Source organism: Hyperolius riggenbachi, chromosome 1 (genome assembly GCF_040937935.1).
Source record: "Hyperolius riggenbachi isolate aHypRig1 chromosome 1, aHypRig1.pri, whole genome shotgun sequence".
NCBI classification, from domain to species: Eukaryota; Metazoa; Chordata; class Amphibia; order Anura; family Hyperoliidae; genus Hyperolius; species Hyperolius riggenbachi.
In genome coordinates, this window is record NC_090646.1 from 660,465,061 (window position 1) to 660,481,629 (window position 16,569).

At 43.5% G+C, this 16,569-nt stretch overlaps 1 protein-coding gene across 15 annotated transcripts in view; it reads left to right on the forward strand.

Moving 5' to 3' along the window:
* The window catches only part of UNC13B (unc-13 homolog B), a 540,439-nt gene that overhangs the window by 201,344 nt on the left and 322,526 nt on the right, over positions 1–16,569 (forward strand). For 13 of the 15 annotated variants that reach the window (XM_068252311.1, XM_068252316.1, XM_068252301.1 and 10 more), the window contains 2 exons: positions 10,837–11,059; positions 15,079–15,204. In XM_068252311.1, coding sequence (XP_068108412.1) covers positions 10,837–11,059; positions 15,079–15,204 — 349 coding nt within the window. The remainder of the gene's footprint in view (positions 1–10,836; positions 11,060–15,078; positions 15,205–16,569) is intronic. The other 2 variants (XM_068252393.1, XM_068252403.1) reach the window with 1 other exon arrangement.

Sequence of the window (16,569 nt, forward strand, 5' to 3'; positions counted from 1 at the left end):
CCATTACATGCCCATAGTTAATTTAATTTGATTTTCTTTGTGTGGTGAAATGAAAGCTGTAAGCTGTGAAAGGTCCCCTGGAGGGTGACACGATAAGAGTGAAAACATGACAAGAAATATAAATGTGATATTAAAGCATACGTGCGTTGCCATATCTTCTTAAAGTAGTATTATACTCCCAAAACTAAAATTCCAGTAACTACTTTGTTACATAAAAGAACAGTTCAAAGCAATCCCTTTCAGTAAAAACCTTTTATTTTCACTGCAGAGAGCAGGAAAAGTTGTTTTTTCTCTGGCAAATGTAATCATTTTCAGCTGAAGCTCTCTGAGGAATGTGTCTTCACTCCGCCCACCTCCCTCTGCTGAACACATCACCCTGGTAACAGCTAAGTCACTTCATCAGAAAAGCAGGGGGCAGAGTTAAGGCACATGCCTCAGAGAGCTTCAGCCAGCAATGATTACATTTGCTTTCTGCATTGAAAATAGTGTTTTTTACACACAGAGAATGCTTCCAAGTGTTTTTATGTAACTAAAAGTAGTTACGAACATTTTAGATTGGGACTATAATGTTTAAAGGGACACACACACACAGTTGTATATATACCTTTTTTTTTTTTCAATCTGTAGCTGAAAACAAATCCGTAAATCAAAATTTGGCGCAGTCGGAGTTTCTCCTTAGTCTGCCGCCCTCCTTGTACTGCGGCATAGTAAATTCATCATTAGCCCGTTCGTTGCCCATGTAATGTGATATGCGTTCATCTGTCATCGGGGGGATCAGCTGTGGCCTTGCGTCTCACACGGTGGCATCGTGTTACCGCTGTCAGATGAGAAGATGAAGACCTATTGATGGAGGAGATGAGTATCGTCTCGTAGAGATGATTGGATTACAGGATGACAGGCAATGTGGCGGGGATAGATGACAATCTCGTTACACGAACATCGAGCTGTAGGCTCTCCGTCTAGCCTGGCCTTCAGAGATAGCCTGCAGGAAGGAAGCCGGTCTTTAGAAGATTGTGCTTTCCATTCTGCCCTGCTTAAAGGATAAGTGTATTTGTAACAGCTTTCCTGTATAACAGACCTGAATCAGATCAGCCCCAAACTGGGAGATAGGTCAGTGAGATGCTAATATATTTTACTCACTTGCAATCTTCCATCGCACTGTACAACAGCTTACAGGATATAACAATGCAAAGTAAACTATTCAACAGTTAACAATACAAGATAAGGGTGGATTATTGCTGATGCAGCGAACAAATGAACTACAGATTATTACACAGGGGTGGAAGGTATATGCACACATTACACAGCATTGTGAGACAAAAGGGAAAGAGCCGTGACCGAAAGGCCTTCAAGCGGAACTGAAATGACTAAAAAAAGAAAGCGTTTCACTTACCTGGGGCTTCTGCCAGCCCCGTGCAGCCGTCCTGTCCCGCGCCGGTCCTCCACGATTCTCCGCTCTGCCACCAGCTACGTTTGGTTTAGTAGACGCGGCGCCTGCGCACCCCGGGCCAAGCGTATATTTCTCCACAATAGCGTCTTGTGCTATTAGCGCGGGACACTATTGCGGGTGAGAAAGATGCATGTGAATTGCAGTCGACTGTACAACAGTACCAGAAGTAGCTGGCAGCAGGGGAACGGAGTAACGTGAAGGACCGGCGCGGGACAGGACGGCTGCACGGGGCTGGCAGAAGCCCCAGGTAAGTGAAAATCTTTTTTTTTTTTTTTTTTTTTTTTTTTATAGTCATTTCAGTTTAAGCTAGTCGTACATCTAGCAATTCTGATTCAATTGACAAAGAGATCGACTTTATTAAGGAATCAACTTCAGTATGGTTGATTGAAAGTCGATCGACTAGTGACGCACACACTACAAACGATATCCTATGAGATTCACCTGGGATTCACCTTCACATTCAATCTGACCGATGTTGTGTCTCCATGCTCTGAAGGCAAAATCGATTCATAGTCGATCGAATGACATGTGATAGCCGATTCCTGTGCGATCGACCCATATCTTGTATCCTGCTTGACAGACTAAGCTGGCCGATTCAACATGATATCAGCTACTTTTCATCAATCGGGAATTCTGGAACAAACTCTTCTCTCTCGATTCCATAAAATGACCGAATCGAATGGTCGATCATACAGCCAAATCGCTAGATGTATGGCTACCTTAACAGTGTAAAGGTTAAGCGTAGTTCATGATGGACTGTAGCAGGGCTAAATGGTTAGTGGGGAGGTCGTCGCAGAGCAGAGAGTTGAAGTAGTCTAGTCGTGAAATAATCAGGGCGTACACATGCAGGAGAGAGCAATACCTTGAATGCCCATGGATGAGAGGATTTGGAAAAAGAGGGTGGTCCACTGTGTCAAAAACGAAAGAGAGGTCTTAAGGTGCATACACACGGACTACAAAAGGCAACGACGGGTCCGTCTGACCCTCCCGCTGGGTGGTCTTTTAGCAGACAGTAGCGCGTGTGTACGTGCTGTCGGCGGACTGATAAGGCTGTTTCTGAATGATCCGCTGAATGGATCATTCAGGAACAGCCTCATCAGTCCACCGACAGCACGTACACACGCGCTACTGTCTGCTAAAAGACCACCCAGCGGGAGGGTCCGTCGTTGCCTTTTGTAGTCCGTGTGTACGCACCTTAAGAGGATAAGAATATAGTAGAAGCCTTTAGATTTAGCAGTTGCCAGGTCCTTGAGTACTTTGAGTTGGGCAGTTTCGGTTGAGTGGCATTGAGGTGACGGACTAAGTCAGGGTAGATGTGGCGCTCAAGTACTTTGGAAGAGAAGGGAAGGAGAGGAATGGGGCAGGGAAGAGGGATGAGTATAGACGTTATTATGAGATGCAAATAACTCCGCCTTGCATGCAAATTTCTATTCAAATCAGCAGGAAGTTGCATTTGATTGGCCAAGTCTGTAAGCAATTTGCATGGAAGCTGTAATCATTTGTATCACATTGACAATTTCTACTTACCAATAAAGTTTGTTGTTTTGTTTTTTTTCAGCAATAAAGAAAAAAAAAAGTACTTAAAATAAGCTCCAATTAACTTAGACACTGAAGCGAAAAAAAAATTGATGATATAGTGAATTGGTTGTGTAGTACGGATAATTACTAGAACATTAGTAGCAAAGAAAATATTCTTATTTTCAGTTATATAGTGTTTTTTATAACATTGCATCATTCTGTAATATTTGCAGTTCACACACTACTCAGCATGCTAAATGATTTTACAGAGCAGGTCAGTGAAGTTTTGACCTGTCCTCTGGAGAGAAAAAAAAAATACAGTGACTGACAGTTGAGATAAAGCTTCAGAAGACAGAGCTCTCTGCGACTTTGAAAGTTATGGAGCTCAGTGGCTTTTTTGTATAGATAATAAAAGATAAGATAATAAAAAATAATTTCTTAACTCTACCTGCACTGAAAACAATATTAGACTTACCGTATGTCTCTGCTCCTAATGTTTTATTTCTTAGCTGTACTACACATAGAAATCATTATATCATAATTTTTTTTTCGCTTCAGTGTCTCTTTAAGCCTGGTTCACACTTTAATTTATGATTAGCCAATCACTGGCCAATTTTACCACCTCCATGTAGTGTGAGGGTCAACAGATATTGAATACTATGCGCAGATAGGACAAGACGGGCGGGAACTGATGTCAAAGGCAGAGTGGGGCGGAGTCGGTGAAGGCATACAAGTCAAGCTAACTAGGACAAGACGGGTGGGAACTGATGTCAAAGGCAGAGTGGGGCGGAGTCGGTGAAGGCATACAAGTCAAGCTAACTAGGACAAGATGGGCGGGAACTGATGTCAAAGACAGAGTGGGGAGGAGTCGGTGAAGGCATACAAGTCAAGCTAACTAGGACAAGACGGGCAGGACCTGATGTCAAGGGCAGAGTGGGGCGGAGTCAGTGAAGGCATACAAGTCAAGCTAACTAGGACAAGACGGGCGGGAACTGATGTCAAAGGCAGAGTGGGGAGGAGTCGGTGAAGGCATACAAGTCAAGCTAACTAGGACAAGACGGGCAGGACCTGATGTCAAGGGCAGAGTGGAGCGGAGTCGGTGAAGGCATACAAGTCAAGCTTTGCGCAACTATGTCAGTAAGTGATTTTGTACAGAGCTTGGCATCTGGATCAGGTAACTTACACACATGATTTAACTGACATTCATCTGCAGATCAGATCCACCAGGATGGATTTTCAGATCTGCGGATGATTACTTGATCTGCAGATGAATGTCAGTTAAATCATGTGTGTATGATGATCTGCAGATCTCATAGACTATCATTGCAATTTGCAGGAATGGATTTTTGGCAGGAACAGACCTTTTGCAGATACTGATCTTTTGTGTCTGTACAGCATCTGTGTGTGCAGCATCTTGCAAAGATGCCTCTATAATGCCTTTCATGCTTACTGTAACTTTTTTACTTATTAGCACTTTTTGTATTGATTAGGCATTGAAAATGTGCTTTTACCTTAACTACTTCCTGCCAGTCCATTGGCGTCAGGAAGTAGCTGTGCACGCGTGCAAGTACATCTGCACTGGAAATTCTAAAACAAGGCGTTTTAAAATGTCCTTCTTGCAGTAACTAGTTGAAGTGAGATTATACTCTCAAAACTAAAATTTCAGCAACTACTGTTAGCTTCATAAAAGAACATTTGAAAGCATCCCAAGCATTCCCAGTGTGTAAAATTGTTTATTTTCACTGCAGGGAGCAGTAGAAGTTTTCTAATCTCTGGTCATTGGCAAAGGAAAGAATCTCCCTGTGTCTGTGTCTTCACTCTGCCCCCTCCCTCTGCTGAATAGACACATCACCCTGGCAACAGCTTAGTCACTTCAGCCGAAAGGCGGTGGGGCAGAGTGAAGACACAAGCACAGGGACATTGTTTCCTTTGCCGATGAACCAGAGATGAGCAAGCCTGTACTGCTCTCTACAGTAAAGGTAAATGTTTTTATATACCGTGAATGCTTTCAAATGTTTTTTATGGACCTAAGAGTAGTTACTGAAATTTTAGTTTTTGAATGTATAATCCCACTTTTAAGGGGAAGAAAAACTCTAGGAAAAAAGTTTACTGAATCAGGTTCTGGGTAGTTGTTGTTTTCTTTGCATTACTTCATCTTTCGTCACCCCACATTTCCTCCATCTCTCCTCTCATATCATTTATGCCCATCTTGCGGTAACAATGAGCTGTATGCATGAAAATCTCCTCGCTGCTCGCACAGACAAGCATGCCACAATGCCATCTGACTGCCAGGCTAGTTATTGTGCTGAACATATTCTCTGTGTTGTTTCCATGTTATATATATGTCTGTGTTCTGTATACCACATTGGTGCTGTAGTATTTCGCCGGAGGGGGTGGCGGGGGCGAGTAAGCATTTCAGACCCCTTTTATTAAAGAATACTTTTCCCAGGATTATTATTATTGAAGTGACTGTATTGCGGATCCATCCATTCGAATCCACTAGTGTATCCAGAGATGATACAGAATTGTTTGCTGCTCCTTGCCTTGAAAACTTTTCCTTCTGTCTTATCCTTATGAAAAATTCCTGAAGGTCACTCAAACTTGCTGATGTCAACCCCAAAATGATCACGCCTCACCCCTCCCTTTTGATAACCGACATGCTGCCTTCTCTCTACATCGGGCTGTTTTTAACAGACACTGCAGGCCATCACCTGGAGCGCGATTGGTCCTCCAGGGGCCCCCTGCAGTGCTTGCCCATATGGTGATGAGTGAAAATGTCTATATTCTTTTCACATTAATAAGATTATGTAACATTCTACTTTAGAACGAAAATGTCTTTGAAAATAATTTTGTATAACGTTTGTAATTTTTCTTTGACCATATTGTAAAAATCCAATGTATTTTTGCAAATAAATTCTCGATATTGAGAAAAGCCTTTTTGATGCGAAAATGTTTTTGGTGAGAAAATTTGTATAACTCGTGGTGATCGGTAAGATCACCTGAGCAGCACCATCTCCCTGCTTTGTCTCCTTGCTCTCTGCTCCCCCTCCTTCCCAGTCTGGTCACAGGACCAATAGACAAATCAGAAAGTCATCAAGGACTGAGATAGCAGGAGTCATCAAGGACCTAGACTGGATGAATTATCAAGGATCGAGACAGCAGGAGTCAAGGACTGAGACAGCAGGAGTCCTCAAGGACATAGACTAGATGAGTTATCAAATACCGAGACAGCAGGAGTCATCAAGGACCGAGACTGGATGATTCATCAAGAATCAAGAATCTAGTCTGCAGGAGTCATCAAGGAGGAGGGGAGAAGATTGAAGTGATCACATGGGCATCAGTGAGTCCAGCTGTAACTTTGACTACTCCTGCAGTCTATTAGATACACAGTTTTCATGTGGCTTAATGGGTTAAGAGAAGACATTATGAGAAGACAGCATGAGTCGGGACAAAGGAGGTGTCTGAAGTTGCTCATGGTAATCGACATAAGCAAACTCGAGAGACCTGCAGCATTTTTTTATTTGGCTGGATAAGACAGAAGAAAGTATTTTCCATGTAAGAAACCGTATTTATGTATTAAGTGGATTCATATGTATGGATAACATTACAGGGTCACTTGAAGTGTTTTGGATGGAGGGTGATGGGGTAGCTTGCTGGTAAACCTGAATGTATTTCTTAAGTATCTATCCAGTACTGATTTAGTGTTCTGGAACTTTCGGGACATTTATGGAGATAGAATGCTAAAAGGTGTGTACACACTTAACAATTGATGTCGCCTGTCTCGGATTTGATCCCCTCGGGCGACATCACCTACTGGCCTGTACAGATCGTGATCGTACCTCGGTAGCTCGGTAGCTGACAAGGTTGTTCTGTTGCTATGCGGGGGGGGGGTCACAGAGGGTCGATGGAGCAGCCGTGTGTGACGTCACACGGCGGGCAAGGGAGTCGCGCCTTCAAAGAAGTTGGCCCTTGCTTAGCCAGGCGGATTGCTTGCGAGCAGCCGTCGCTGGTGGTAAAAATTGGAAAGACATTGTCCAATCAAAATTGGGTGTGTGTACAGGCCATAACGCCCTATGTCTTATGTGTTGTGTCCATTCACTTTGGAAACATTGTAAAGAAAGCATCTTCAATGCTTACCATTGACATCAGGCCTGAAGAAAATTTTGGTCAAGCAAGCCATTTCCATCACCCTCCGCCTGAAACCGTGATATCGGGTTCTGTGTTCATTGCTTTAAACTTTCTATATTTTTCTATTCTAATGCATGTTTTAGAAAGGGTTTTGTTATTCTTTAATGTTAAAATCTTCCTTTTGGAGGCTTTGTGTTGGTGAAATACAGTGTCAATGCAATGCAAGCACAGCGTGTTTTATAGTCCTGTTCAGTGTTATAAATGCAAATATCAAAGGCGATAGGCCAAAGAATGGTGTGCTTGGGAGGCGGTGCTGCTTTGCACTTTGCAATGGACCGCGTACACGAGCCCTAAACTACAAAGTGGAAACTAGGGTGGTGGTTTTCCTCTTTAACACACAATGCTTCTTCAAAAGGTTCCTTAATAACGCGTATCAAAAGACACCATAAAAGCTGAAAGTTGCTGTTTAAATTTGGTGGAATTTTGAAATGTCGATGCTTAAATCCAGTAACCTATGGTGACAATGTCAACAGGCCTTGTGAAGAAGCTGCATGGACTCAGGACAATCACATCTCTTACGATGCAAAACAATATGAACAGTACTGTAGTAATAAATCCATTTCATTGTTGAATTGTACAAAGTAAAAATGTAAAAATCAGATGACAGAAGAGGAACCTGCCTGCTGATGTCATCTTAGGAGGCTTTGGTTGCCATTCTGAGCTTGAAAGGGAACAGGTAATCTAGATCTATTTTAATTTCAACCACATATCAGATTCATATAAACAGGGTAGGCATGAATTAAAGGAATGGCCAAAAGGACATACAGTATGTTCAATGGTTTAAAGCATAGTTCCCCAACCCTGTCCTCAAGGCCCACCAAACAGTACATGTTTTGCAGGAAACCACGAACATGCACAGTTACCTCTGTGGATTTCCACAAAACATGCACTGTTGGTGGGCCTTGAGGACAGGGCTTGGGAACACTGGTTTAAAGTGATAAAGTATGATTAGAAACAAATCCCAGTTTTTTTTAAGTTTTTTGGGTTGTCGATTGCTACAAATTCCTGCCCATCTGCTGTGGAGCTCTGTAGGACGATTGCTATGTATTACTCTTTCCCTGATAACTGGTCAGAAAACCATTGTGTGACTGCAAGATGGTCCACAAGAAGGTTTTCTGACCCTAAGGAATGAACAAAACCAAACTAGTTTTGCAGATTGGATTCTCTCACTGGAATTGATTCTTCAGCTTTCTACTTGTTGAACCATTGGTAGGACTTATGAACTTGACGAAGAGATAGAATGGATACTCGTGAGTGAATCTAATCTGCAAAACTAGTTTTGGAATTCTTAAAACCAAATTAAGGGCTGGGACTCACCAGAGCTGTTTGGAATGGCTGGCGATTCCAAAAGTGATAGGCTTATGAAAGCCAGTGGAAGTAATTTCACAGGAGCGATTTTGATTTCCCCAAATCACAATCACAGGACTTTTGCAACATTATTGCAGCAATTGCAAGGAAATCACAATCACTGTACAAATCGCAAGCATTCCATTCAAAATATCCTTAAAATCACCAGAAATCACTTTGGGAAACGCTGCCAAAGTCGCTACCAAAAACATTTTGCGATTTCTAGTGGGCCCCAGCCCTAAGAATGAGTATCAAGGCAAGTCTAGGATTATTAATATAGATACACGTTGTTTATCACACAATCCTGCATTTCACTGCAGGGTCACTTTAAGAGAAATTAGGAAGTTTTGAAATTTCTGGCTCCCATTTAGAATTCTTCTCTTGCTGGTCACATGACAGAGAACTGCAATTGGTTAGCTTTGTATAGATAAGCGTAAGTTCCTACTGCACAGCTTGTTTGAGATATGACTGGTGTACGTGGACAGTCCATGTCTGATCCACGGTGGCATTGCTCCGTATTGTGTTGAGGGTTTCCAAATACATCATCTTCTGCTTTTTCTGTGTTTTGGAAACTTTTAACACAGTTCAAATGCAATGCCTCATCGAACCCGATTTGCATTAGGTTTGCACCATGTTTCATATACACGAGTCTCAACTCTCTGCAGCAAGTCGTGTAGGTTTTTTCAAAATACAGCATCAAAGCCAGCACTAACTAAAATGTTAAATGATTCCTGACAACTAATCAGTCTGCATTTTATTGAACTCAAATTAAAGATTCATTTTAAATGGCTTCTGTATGAGCCTTGCAGCAAATGGCATCCGTTCTTTAGCATTGAATTTCAGAGTTCAACCGTTGGTATCTACCCAGCGTTGGCTGATTCGGCAACTGCATCTCCAGAGATCTGATTGTCTGTTATTAGATGTATTGGTTGTAGCGGTGGTGGTTTGTTATTTGTACTATTCTAATAATAGTTGTGTGTTTAGGTAATTTAAGTTGTGCAACCTAAAATACCTTGAATAACGTCACCGGTGAGAATCTGAGACATAAGAGCAGATGATGAATTACACATTTTACCTGTTTTGAATTGATTTTAATAAAAAAACAAACAAACAAACAAAACCAAGGCACAGCGTGGGGTGAACGGTGGAGGGCTTGCACATACAGTGCTTTTTGCATGAGCTTTGGCTTGGTGATTGCAGGTTACCTGTCAGGGGCGTTGCTAGGATCCAAAGAGATTCGGGGCACTGTTGGGCACTTCAACCGGAGGATGGGTGTGGCCACGCACCAGAATGTGGGTGTGGTCACGGGTGGAGTCAAATTTATATGAACTGTCTAAAGTAGGCCTGCCCAGCAAAATGTCGGAGGAAGCCCCTTCCTTCATTAATTAAAAAAAAATGCAGCATATTCCATAAATTGTCAGTGTCACTTAAGCATAACTAGGCAGAGTTATCTGGCTTCTGTGCCGGCTGGTCTGCCTGACGCCAGGTTATCTGGCAGTCCCCCATAGCATTCCCTGACCTTCTAGTGGACCCCCTCCCATGCTCCCACTGGCCTTCCATTGAGGCACCACAACTCTCAGCATGCCCCATAGAAGAACCACAGCTCCCTGCATGCTCCAATAAAGGCATCACAGTGCCCAGCATGGCACCACAGCACCCAGTATGCCCACATAGGTACCACTGCACCCATCATACCCCTGATTGATGTACCACAGCTCCCAGCCAGGGGTCATCCGGGGCACCCCAGAATAGATCCGGGGCACGTGCCACTGATCTTTGGGGCTAGCAACGCCCGTTACCTGTTCTATATGGCAGCCCCTAAGCCAATATATTAAGCGCTTCTGGCCAGGATCTTTACTGTTTTTAATATGTATGTTGGTTTTCAAATGTCATGGTTATCTGAAATGGATGCTTTGTGCCCGGAATAATAAAGTAGTTTTTGTACGTGCTAGAGACCTCTGCAACTACTACTTAGATAATCTACATTTACAATTTTTGCTGTAGATGGCTCTTCCTACTTGAGAGAAAGATTCTCTATTAAGTGGCTCTCCCTAAATTGCTCTAAATTCTATATTCCAACATAGACCTTGACAGCAGTAACAACTTTAGAGATCCACCCAATTTTTGTTTTGGTTAAGGTTTAAAAGACTGGGTCTTTCCTAGAGTTGGGCTTGAAGACCCTTTACTACGAGAGACCTTTATTCAGAGACTGCTCATGAGCATTTCTTGGTGACCTTCTGGCCTTCTTATCTTTCACATCTGAATGTTCTCCTGGATAACAGAATCTGACATTGGAACACAACGTGTGGCCTCTAATTTCTGTTGTCTTTCAGCCTTTGAAGACCACGACAGCGCTGTGGATGACCGGGACAGTGATTACCGTAGCGAAACCAGCAACAGCATACCACCACCTTACCACACCACCTCCCAGCCCAATGCCTCCGTCCACCAGTTCCCTGTGCAGCCCCGACTGCAGCAGCAAGGTGGCTCCAGAGAGTCCTGTGTGGACTCCATGCAGAGCTATGACCTGGACTTCCGGGAAAGAAGGACCATGAGGTGAGCTCTACAAGACTGGCAATTTCAGCTCTTCATTGCTGATTTTAGGATCTGAGAGTTCTTCATTGTAGGATTTGTTGAGGTTATTTGTCTTCTAGATATAAATAATCTTAAAATAAAATGTGTAATTCAGCACCAGAAGCAGAACTCTGTACACTGTACCAAAACGTCACATAAGAGATAAACTCGAGGAAGAAGTTTCCTTTTGTTTAACGTGTCCCTGAAACAGGTTCAACTTTTGTTTTGTATTTTTTGCAGTTGCAAAATAAAACATTTCTACAGGGCTCTTTAAGACTTCCGTAAACATCTGCAGTTTATATCTGGAGCGTGCACCTTAATCTTGAAGGCAGAAACTTGCAAGTGGGTGAACTTAGGGCACAATATCGAGGTACTTCCTGTAGCACAGACTGTCTGTGCTTTAGGCTGCAGTCTTCTCTGAGAGTTCAGTCTGTGCCCCACCACCTCATAGTCTGAACATGAGGATGATGCAATCCAGGAAGCAGCTCTCCAACCCTCAGATAATGCTGTTACCTCCCTCAGCATCACTGCTTCAGGTCATGTAAACAGGATTTAAGCTTCTGAAGCCCTGGTTCACAAGAAGTATTATTTAAGAAAATACCCAGGACAACTCTAACTTTAAATAATCTGCAATATGAACCTACTGGAAAAACTGTAATTGACCCTATGCTGTCCGGATAATATCTTGGCACTTTTTAAAGGGTACCTTAAAGGACAACCGAGGTGACATGTGACATGATGAGATAGACATGTGTATGTACTGTGCTAAGCACACAAATAACTAGGCTGTGTTCCTTTTTTTCCTTCTTTGCCTGGAAGAGTTAAACATCAGGTATGCAAGTGACAGTTTCTGTCGGAGTCGTAACTGGGTCAGACTATAGCGTAACCCTCACTGATAAAGAATTGCAGCCATAAAACATTTTCCTGACAGTAAATGGCTTCTGGGAGCAGGAAAGGGATAAAAAGTCAATAGTTCATAGATTTTAGCTCTGGCACACTTCAATGAATGTGTCATTGATCAGAGACCATGAAACCGTAATAACTTAAAAAGTAGATTTAAATTTGAAGTAAAACTGTGGGATGTTTCACTTTGGATGTCCTTTAAGTAAACCTAAGGTGCCCAGTGTAACTTACGTGGGGCTTCTTCTAGCTCCCTATGGTCTTTCGGGTCCCTTGCTGCTGTTCTGGTCCGATTCATTCAGCAGCTCTGAAAGCTGATCTACAGAGTCTGTATCAGCACGGAATGTCTGCAAAGGACCAGAAGGATTTTAGGGGACTAGAAGAAGTCTTAGGTAAGTTACACTGGGCACCTTAGGTTTACTTAAAGGAAACCTGAGGCAAAAAGGGTGTAAAAGTTTTATACATAGCTGGGGCTTCCTTCAGCCTCCTTCACCCCCCCCCCCCCCCCCAGGCTGATCGCTCCCTCGCTGCCGTCCTCTGCCTCCTGGATGCTTCGGTAGAGCCCTGCATATCTTCGCAGATCGGGGCATACTGCGCATGTGTGGCCGGCAACACGACCTGCCGCGCTCCCGAGCCGGGAGTGTTCTGCGTCTCCACAGTACTACAGCACAGGCGAAGAGTGCTCCCAGCCGTGGGAGCGAGATGGAGGATGGCAGTGAGGAAGAGATCTGCGTTGAGGGGGCGGGAGGAAGCCCTAGGTACGTATAAAACTTATACCCCGTTTGAAGTGACCCAGAGACAACGGATATTAAAGAGGTTTACTTACAAGGGGCTTCCTCCAGTCCCATAAACACGTGTGAGTTCCTCACCATCCTCCAGCTTACCTCCGTTAAGCCTTGATCAGCTCCTATTGTTCAGCTCAGTCATGGCCCAGTCTGACTCAGTGACGTCAGCCGGGGTCTTCTGCACTTGCGCAGATGGTCCGCGCATGCACAGAAGGCTCCCTGCTGAGTCGATTACCGGAGCTGATTTCTGCTTAACAGAGGCACGCATCCATGCTTATGGGGCTAGAGGAAGCACCGGGTAAGTAAAAAAAAATTGGTAATCTCTGGTACACCTTAAGGTTTCCTTGAAATAAAAGTTCATAACTGACCATGTGGCATTCATCCACTCAAAAAATGTTCACTATAAAACAAATTCTTTCAAACGCCAGCAGTTGGACTTTCACGGTCCTCTGATTATTCTGATCAGAAGAAAAATTGTTCACTACACCATCAACAAATTAAACTTTGCTTCCAATTTATCACAACCACCAAGAAAATCCAAATTTTGCTTTGACGAAAATCCACTCGGACAACTATTTTTATAATCGTTTTGTAATTGATTGATTGTGCCCATCAACTGAGATTATTTACAACCAATCCGATCGGAATTTCTGATCGCTCTATTTTTCGCTAGAAATTGGACTGTTAATGGCCACCTTAGGATTTTTTATCAGACAGAACACAATCCAGCAACCACCATGGTACACTAGGATATGCCCAGGTTTGGTTCTGTGTACTTCCTGTTATCTGGAACATCCCACCGTAAGGAAACTGAATGGATATTGGCTGGGAAAACACAGCATGAAGGATTGCTGATCCCTCAAGCCGATCTGGTCCCAGCGGAGCAGCTATAGGAATGTTTTTCTACTTTGCTTATAGCTGTGTTAAGGAACAATCATGTAATGTCTCTACACACTGCTGCAGTGCTGGGATGAAAGGTTCAAACTTCACACAACCTGGAAGATAATGAGCCAAGTTATAGACTTGGATGTCTCACAGCTTGGCAGTTAATGAGCTGAACTCGGGGACCAGCCATAGCTTTATAGGTTTATGATGCTGAGATAATGAGTTTAAGTACCCGTAGATTCAGTTCTTTGATTGGTGGAAACACTCAGCCAAACAGCAAATACTGGCGGTTGGTTAGTGTTACATAATCCAGTTAGCTTGCCTGACACTAAATGGAGTAGCTCCACTCACCACTGCATCCCGATATGTTTGGCCAAAGTTTCTGAAAGCGAATAAAAGCCCTGTTTCTGTGAAGTTTCTTAATTATTCAATTCATGGTATTTCCAGTAGGTCCTGTTCCAGGAAATCTCACACAATTTCTGCAGATACTGCTCTGTAGGTGCTTTCTGGACTTCCATTTGCAAACTGAATTCTATGGAGGCCAGGCTTCAGTCCACTTTGAAGGCCATGAGCTAGAACAAGGACTTGTGCTGGATACACACGGTGCGTTCCCGCTCTCGATGCGGCGCTCGATTTCCGGCCGCTCGATTATTTCCGAACGCATTTCGATGATTGTTAGGTCGATTCACATGTAAAGTATGCCAAATCTACTTAACGATCCATCGAAACACGAATCGGACATGTCGGAAATGATCGAGTCGACGGGAATCGAGCAGCGCATTGAGTGTGGGAACGCAACATGCGTATCCAGCATTAGACTTCAGACAACTCGAAAGTCTAAGTACTTGTGACCATACTTACTACAAGTATGTTTGGCCATTCTTACCTTTCTAAAATGGCTCATGAACCTTTCAGAGCAATGTTTGCAAAAACTGGGGAAAAAAGGCACGTTAACAGCACCAAATCTCAAGCCGGTCATGTGCCAATGAATGGAATTTGTCCATTCCTTGCTGGAAAACTCTGGGACAACAATTTCCTGACTCCTTACACACGCTGAAATATTTCATTCCAGTCTGTTGAGTTGTTCTTTGACTAATTAGGATCTCATGTTCATCAAATAATTTCTTGAGGAAGATGGTTGCTGTAAGGCTGACCAAGGTATCATGTTCACTCGCTATGATGAGGACTTCACATGAATTTTGGGCAGCAGGTCTTAGAAAAGCTTCTGTTGTGTCAATGGTGAGAGTTTCTCTTCCCCGCAGATCCTGTAACTTGGCAGCAGAAGAGTGATAAAGATTATGTTGACTAAAACCCGTAAAATTAGCAGCTTTCACGAGTCTTGTTGTTAAGCTGTGTCTTTACTTGCTCTTTTCATAACCTCGCTCTCTTCTACAGACTCTCTACTCTGCCTTTTTTCTTTCCTTTTTCAAGGCGATATGATAGCGTAGATTCCAGTGCAAACGGACGACACGACCTAGAGTCAGCGTCAGAATCTAGTCAGCTGACGAGCCGCCATTGTTCCTTAGAGAGCAGGCATTCTCTAGACCTGTCTGATAGGTGGGTCAACCTGTCTGTCATCCCCTGTGCCTTGTCCTCCGGCTGTGTCCTGTGCTGTGCACGCTGCATGCCCCCAGTGTCGTTATTGTGCCCGGTACTTCCCGTTTGTAGCCACTCACGTGTTTCCCAGTGATTGTGATTGGGGTCCGGGAGCCCTTGACAAAGAGCGAAATGCATGGTTCTGACAACTGCTTGGACAGAAGGATAAGAAATGTTTCATTAAACCTATATGAAGGACAACATTATCTCCCTGTAGCCAAAGTTTAGGCACTTATTATTATTATTATTATTATTTTATGTATGTTTTGTTGATTGCTACTTCTATTGACCTGTGCAAGAGGAAAACAAAACATTTTGTAACACATTGCATGGGAAGATACTTGCTGCAGCAATTCATAGGACCCAACTACAGATAGTCCATGAGATGCAAAGAATTCCAACTTGCATGCAAATTGTATGCAGTTTGGAATTGGGCCAATCAAGATTGGCAGTATATGAATTTGATTGCCCCAATTCCAAGCTGAAATTAAATGCACTTCTTGACCATTTTGATTGTCTCAAGTCCACGCTGCATAACATTTTGCATCTCATTAACCATCTCTAGTTCTCAACCTCTACTGCCTGCCTGCTAATTCCCACTCACACCTCAGTCGCAAGCCACGCCTCCAATCAGATGCGCAAATACTGCACCCCTTGATTGGTCCATTTCCAAGCTGCCGTTTTGTTCTCCTTCAAGATGGCCACCTCAAAGTGTACCCGAAGCCAACCTTGGGTCAAAAGTCAAATACTTACCTTATCTCACGCCGTCCTCCAGTCCATCGTTGCCAAGCAGGGATCCCCCAAAGCAAACTGACAAGCTCTTGTTGGATTTCGAGCTTGCGACCACTCTCCTCTTCAAGCACGAGTGCAGCCATACTGTGCTTGTACAAGCATGGCTGCACCTTCACAGTAAGCTGGAGCCCCCCCATGCATGACACTGCGCAGGCCCGACCATGTTGACGCGGGTGCATCGCTGCCACACTGCTGCATGAAGAGGAAAGTGATGTGCAGGAGGATTCTGGGCAGTGTCTGGAGTCCTGAAGGACAGCCTGGGAGGTTTCCTTCTCATTATGTAAGGATTTGATTTCTGACCTAAGACTCAAAAGCAAAATGCGTTATAAATGCTAGACTCTGCTGTCTATAGAACACACACACACACACACACACACACACACACACACACACACACACCCTTATAGAGATAGTCAACGGGATGCAATTCTGAAGATTATATGCCCCTGAAATTGGGGCATTCCAAATTGGCAGGACGTCCATTTGATTGGTCCAATTCCAAGCTGGAGTTGTACTTTGTACTGGTTGAACTCG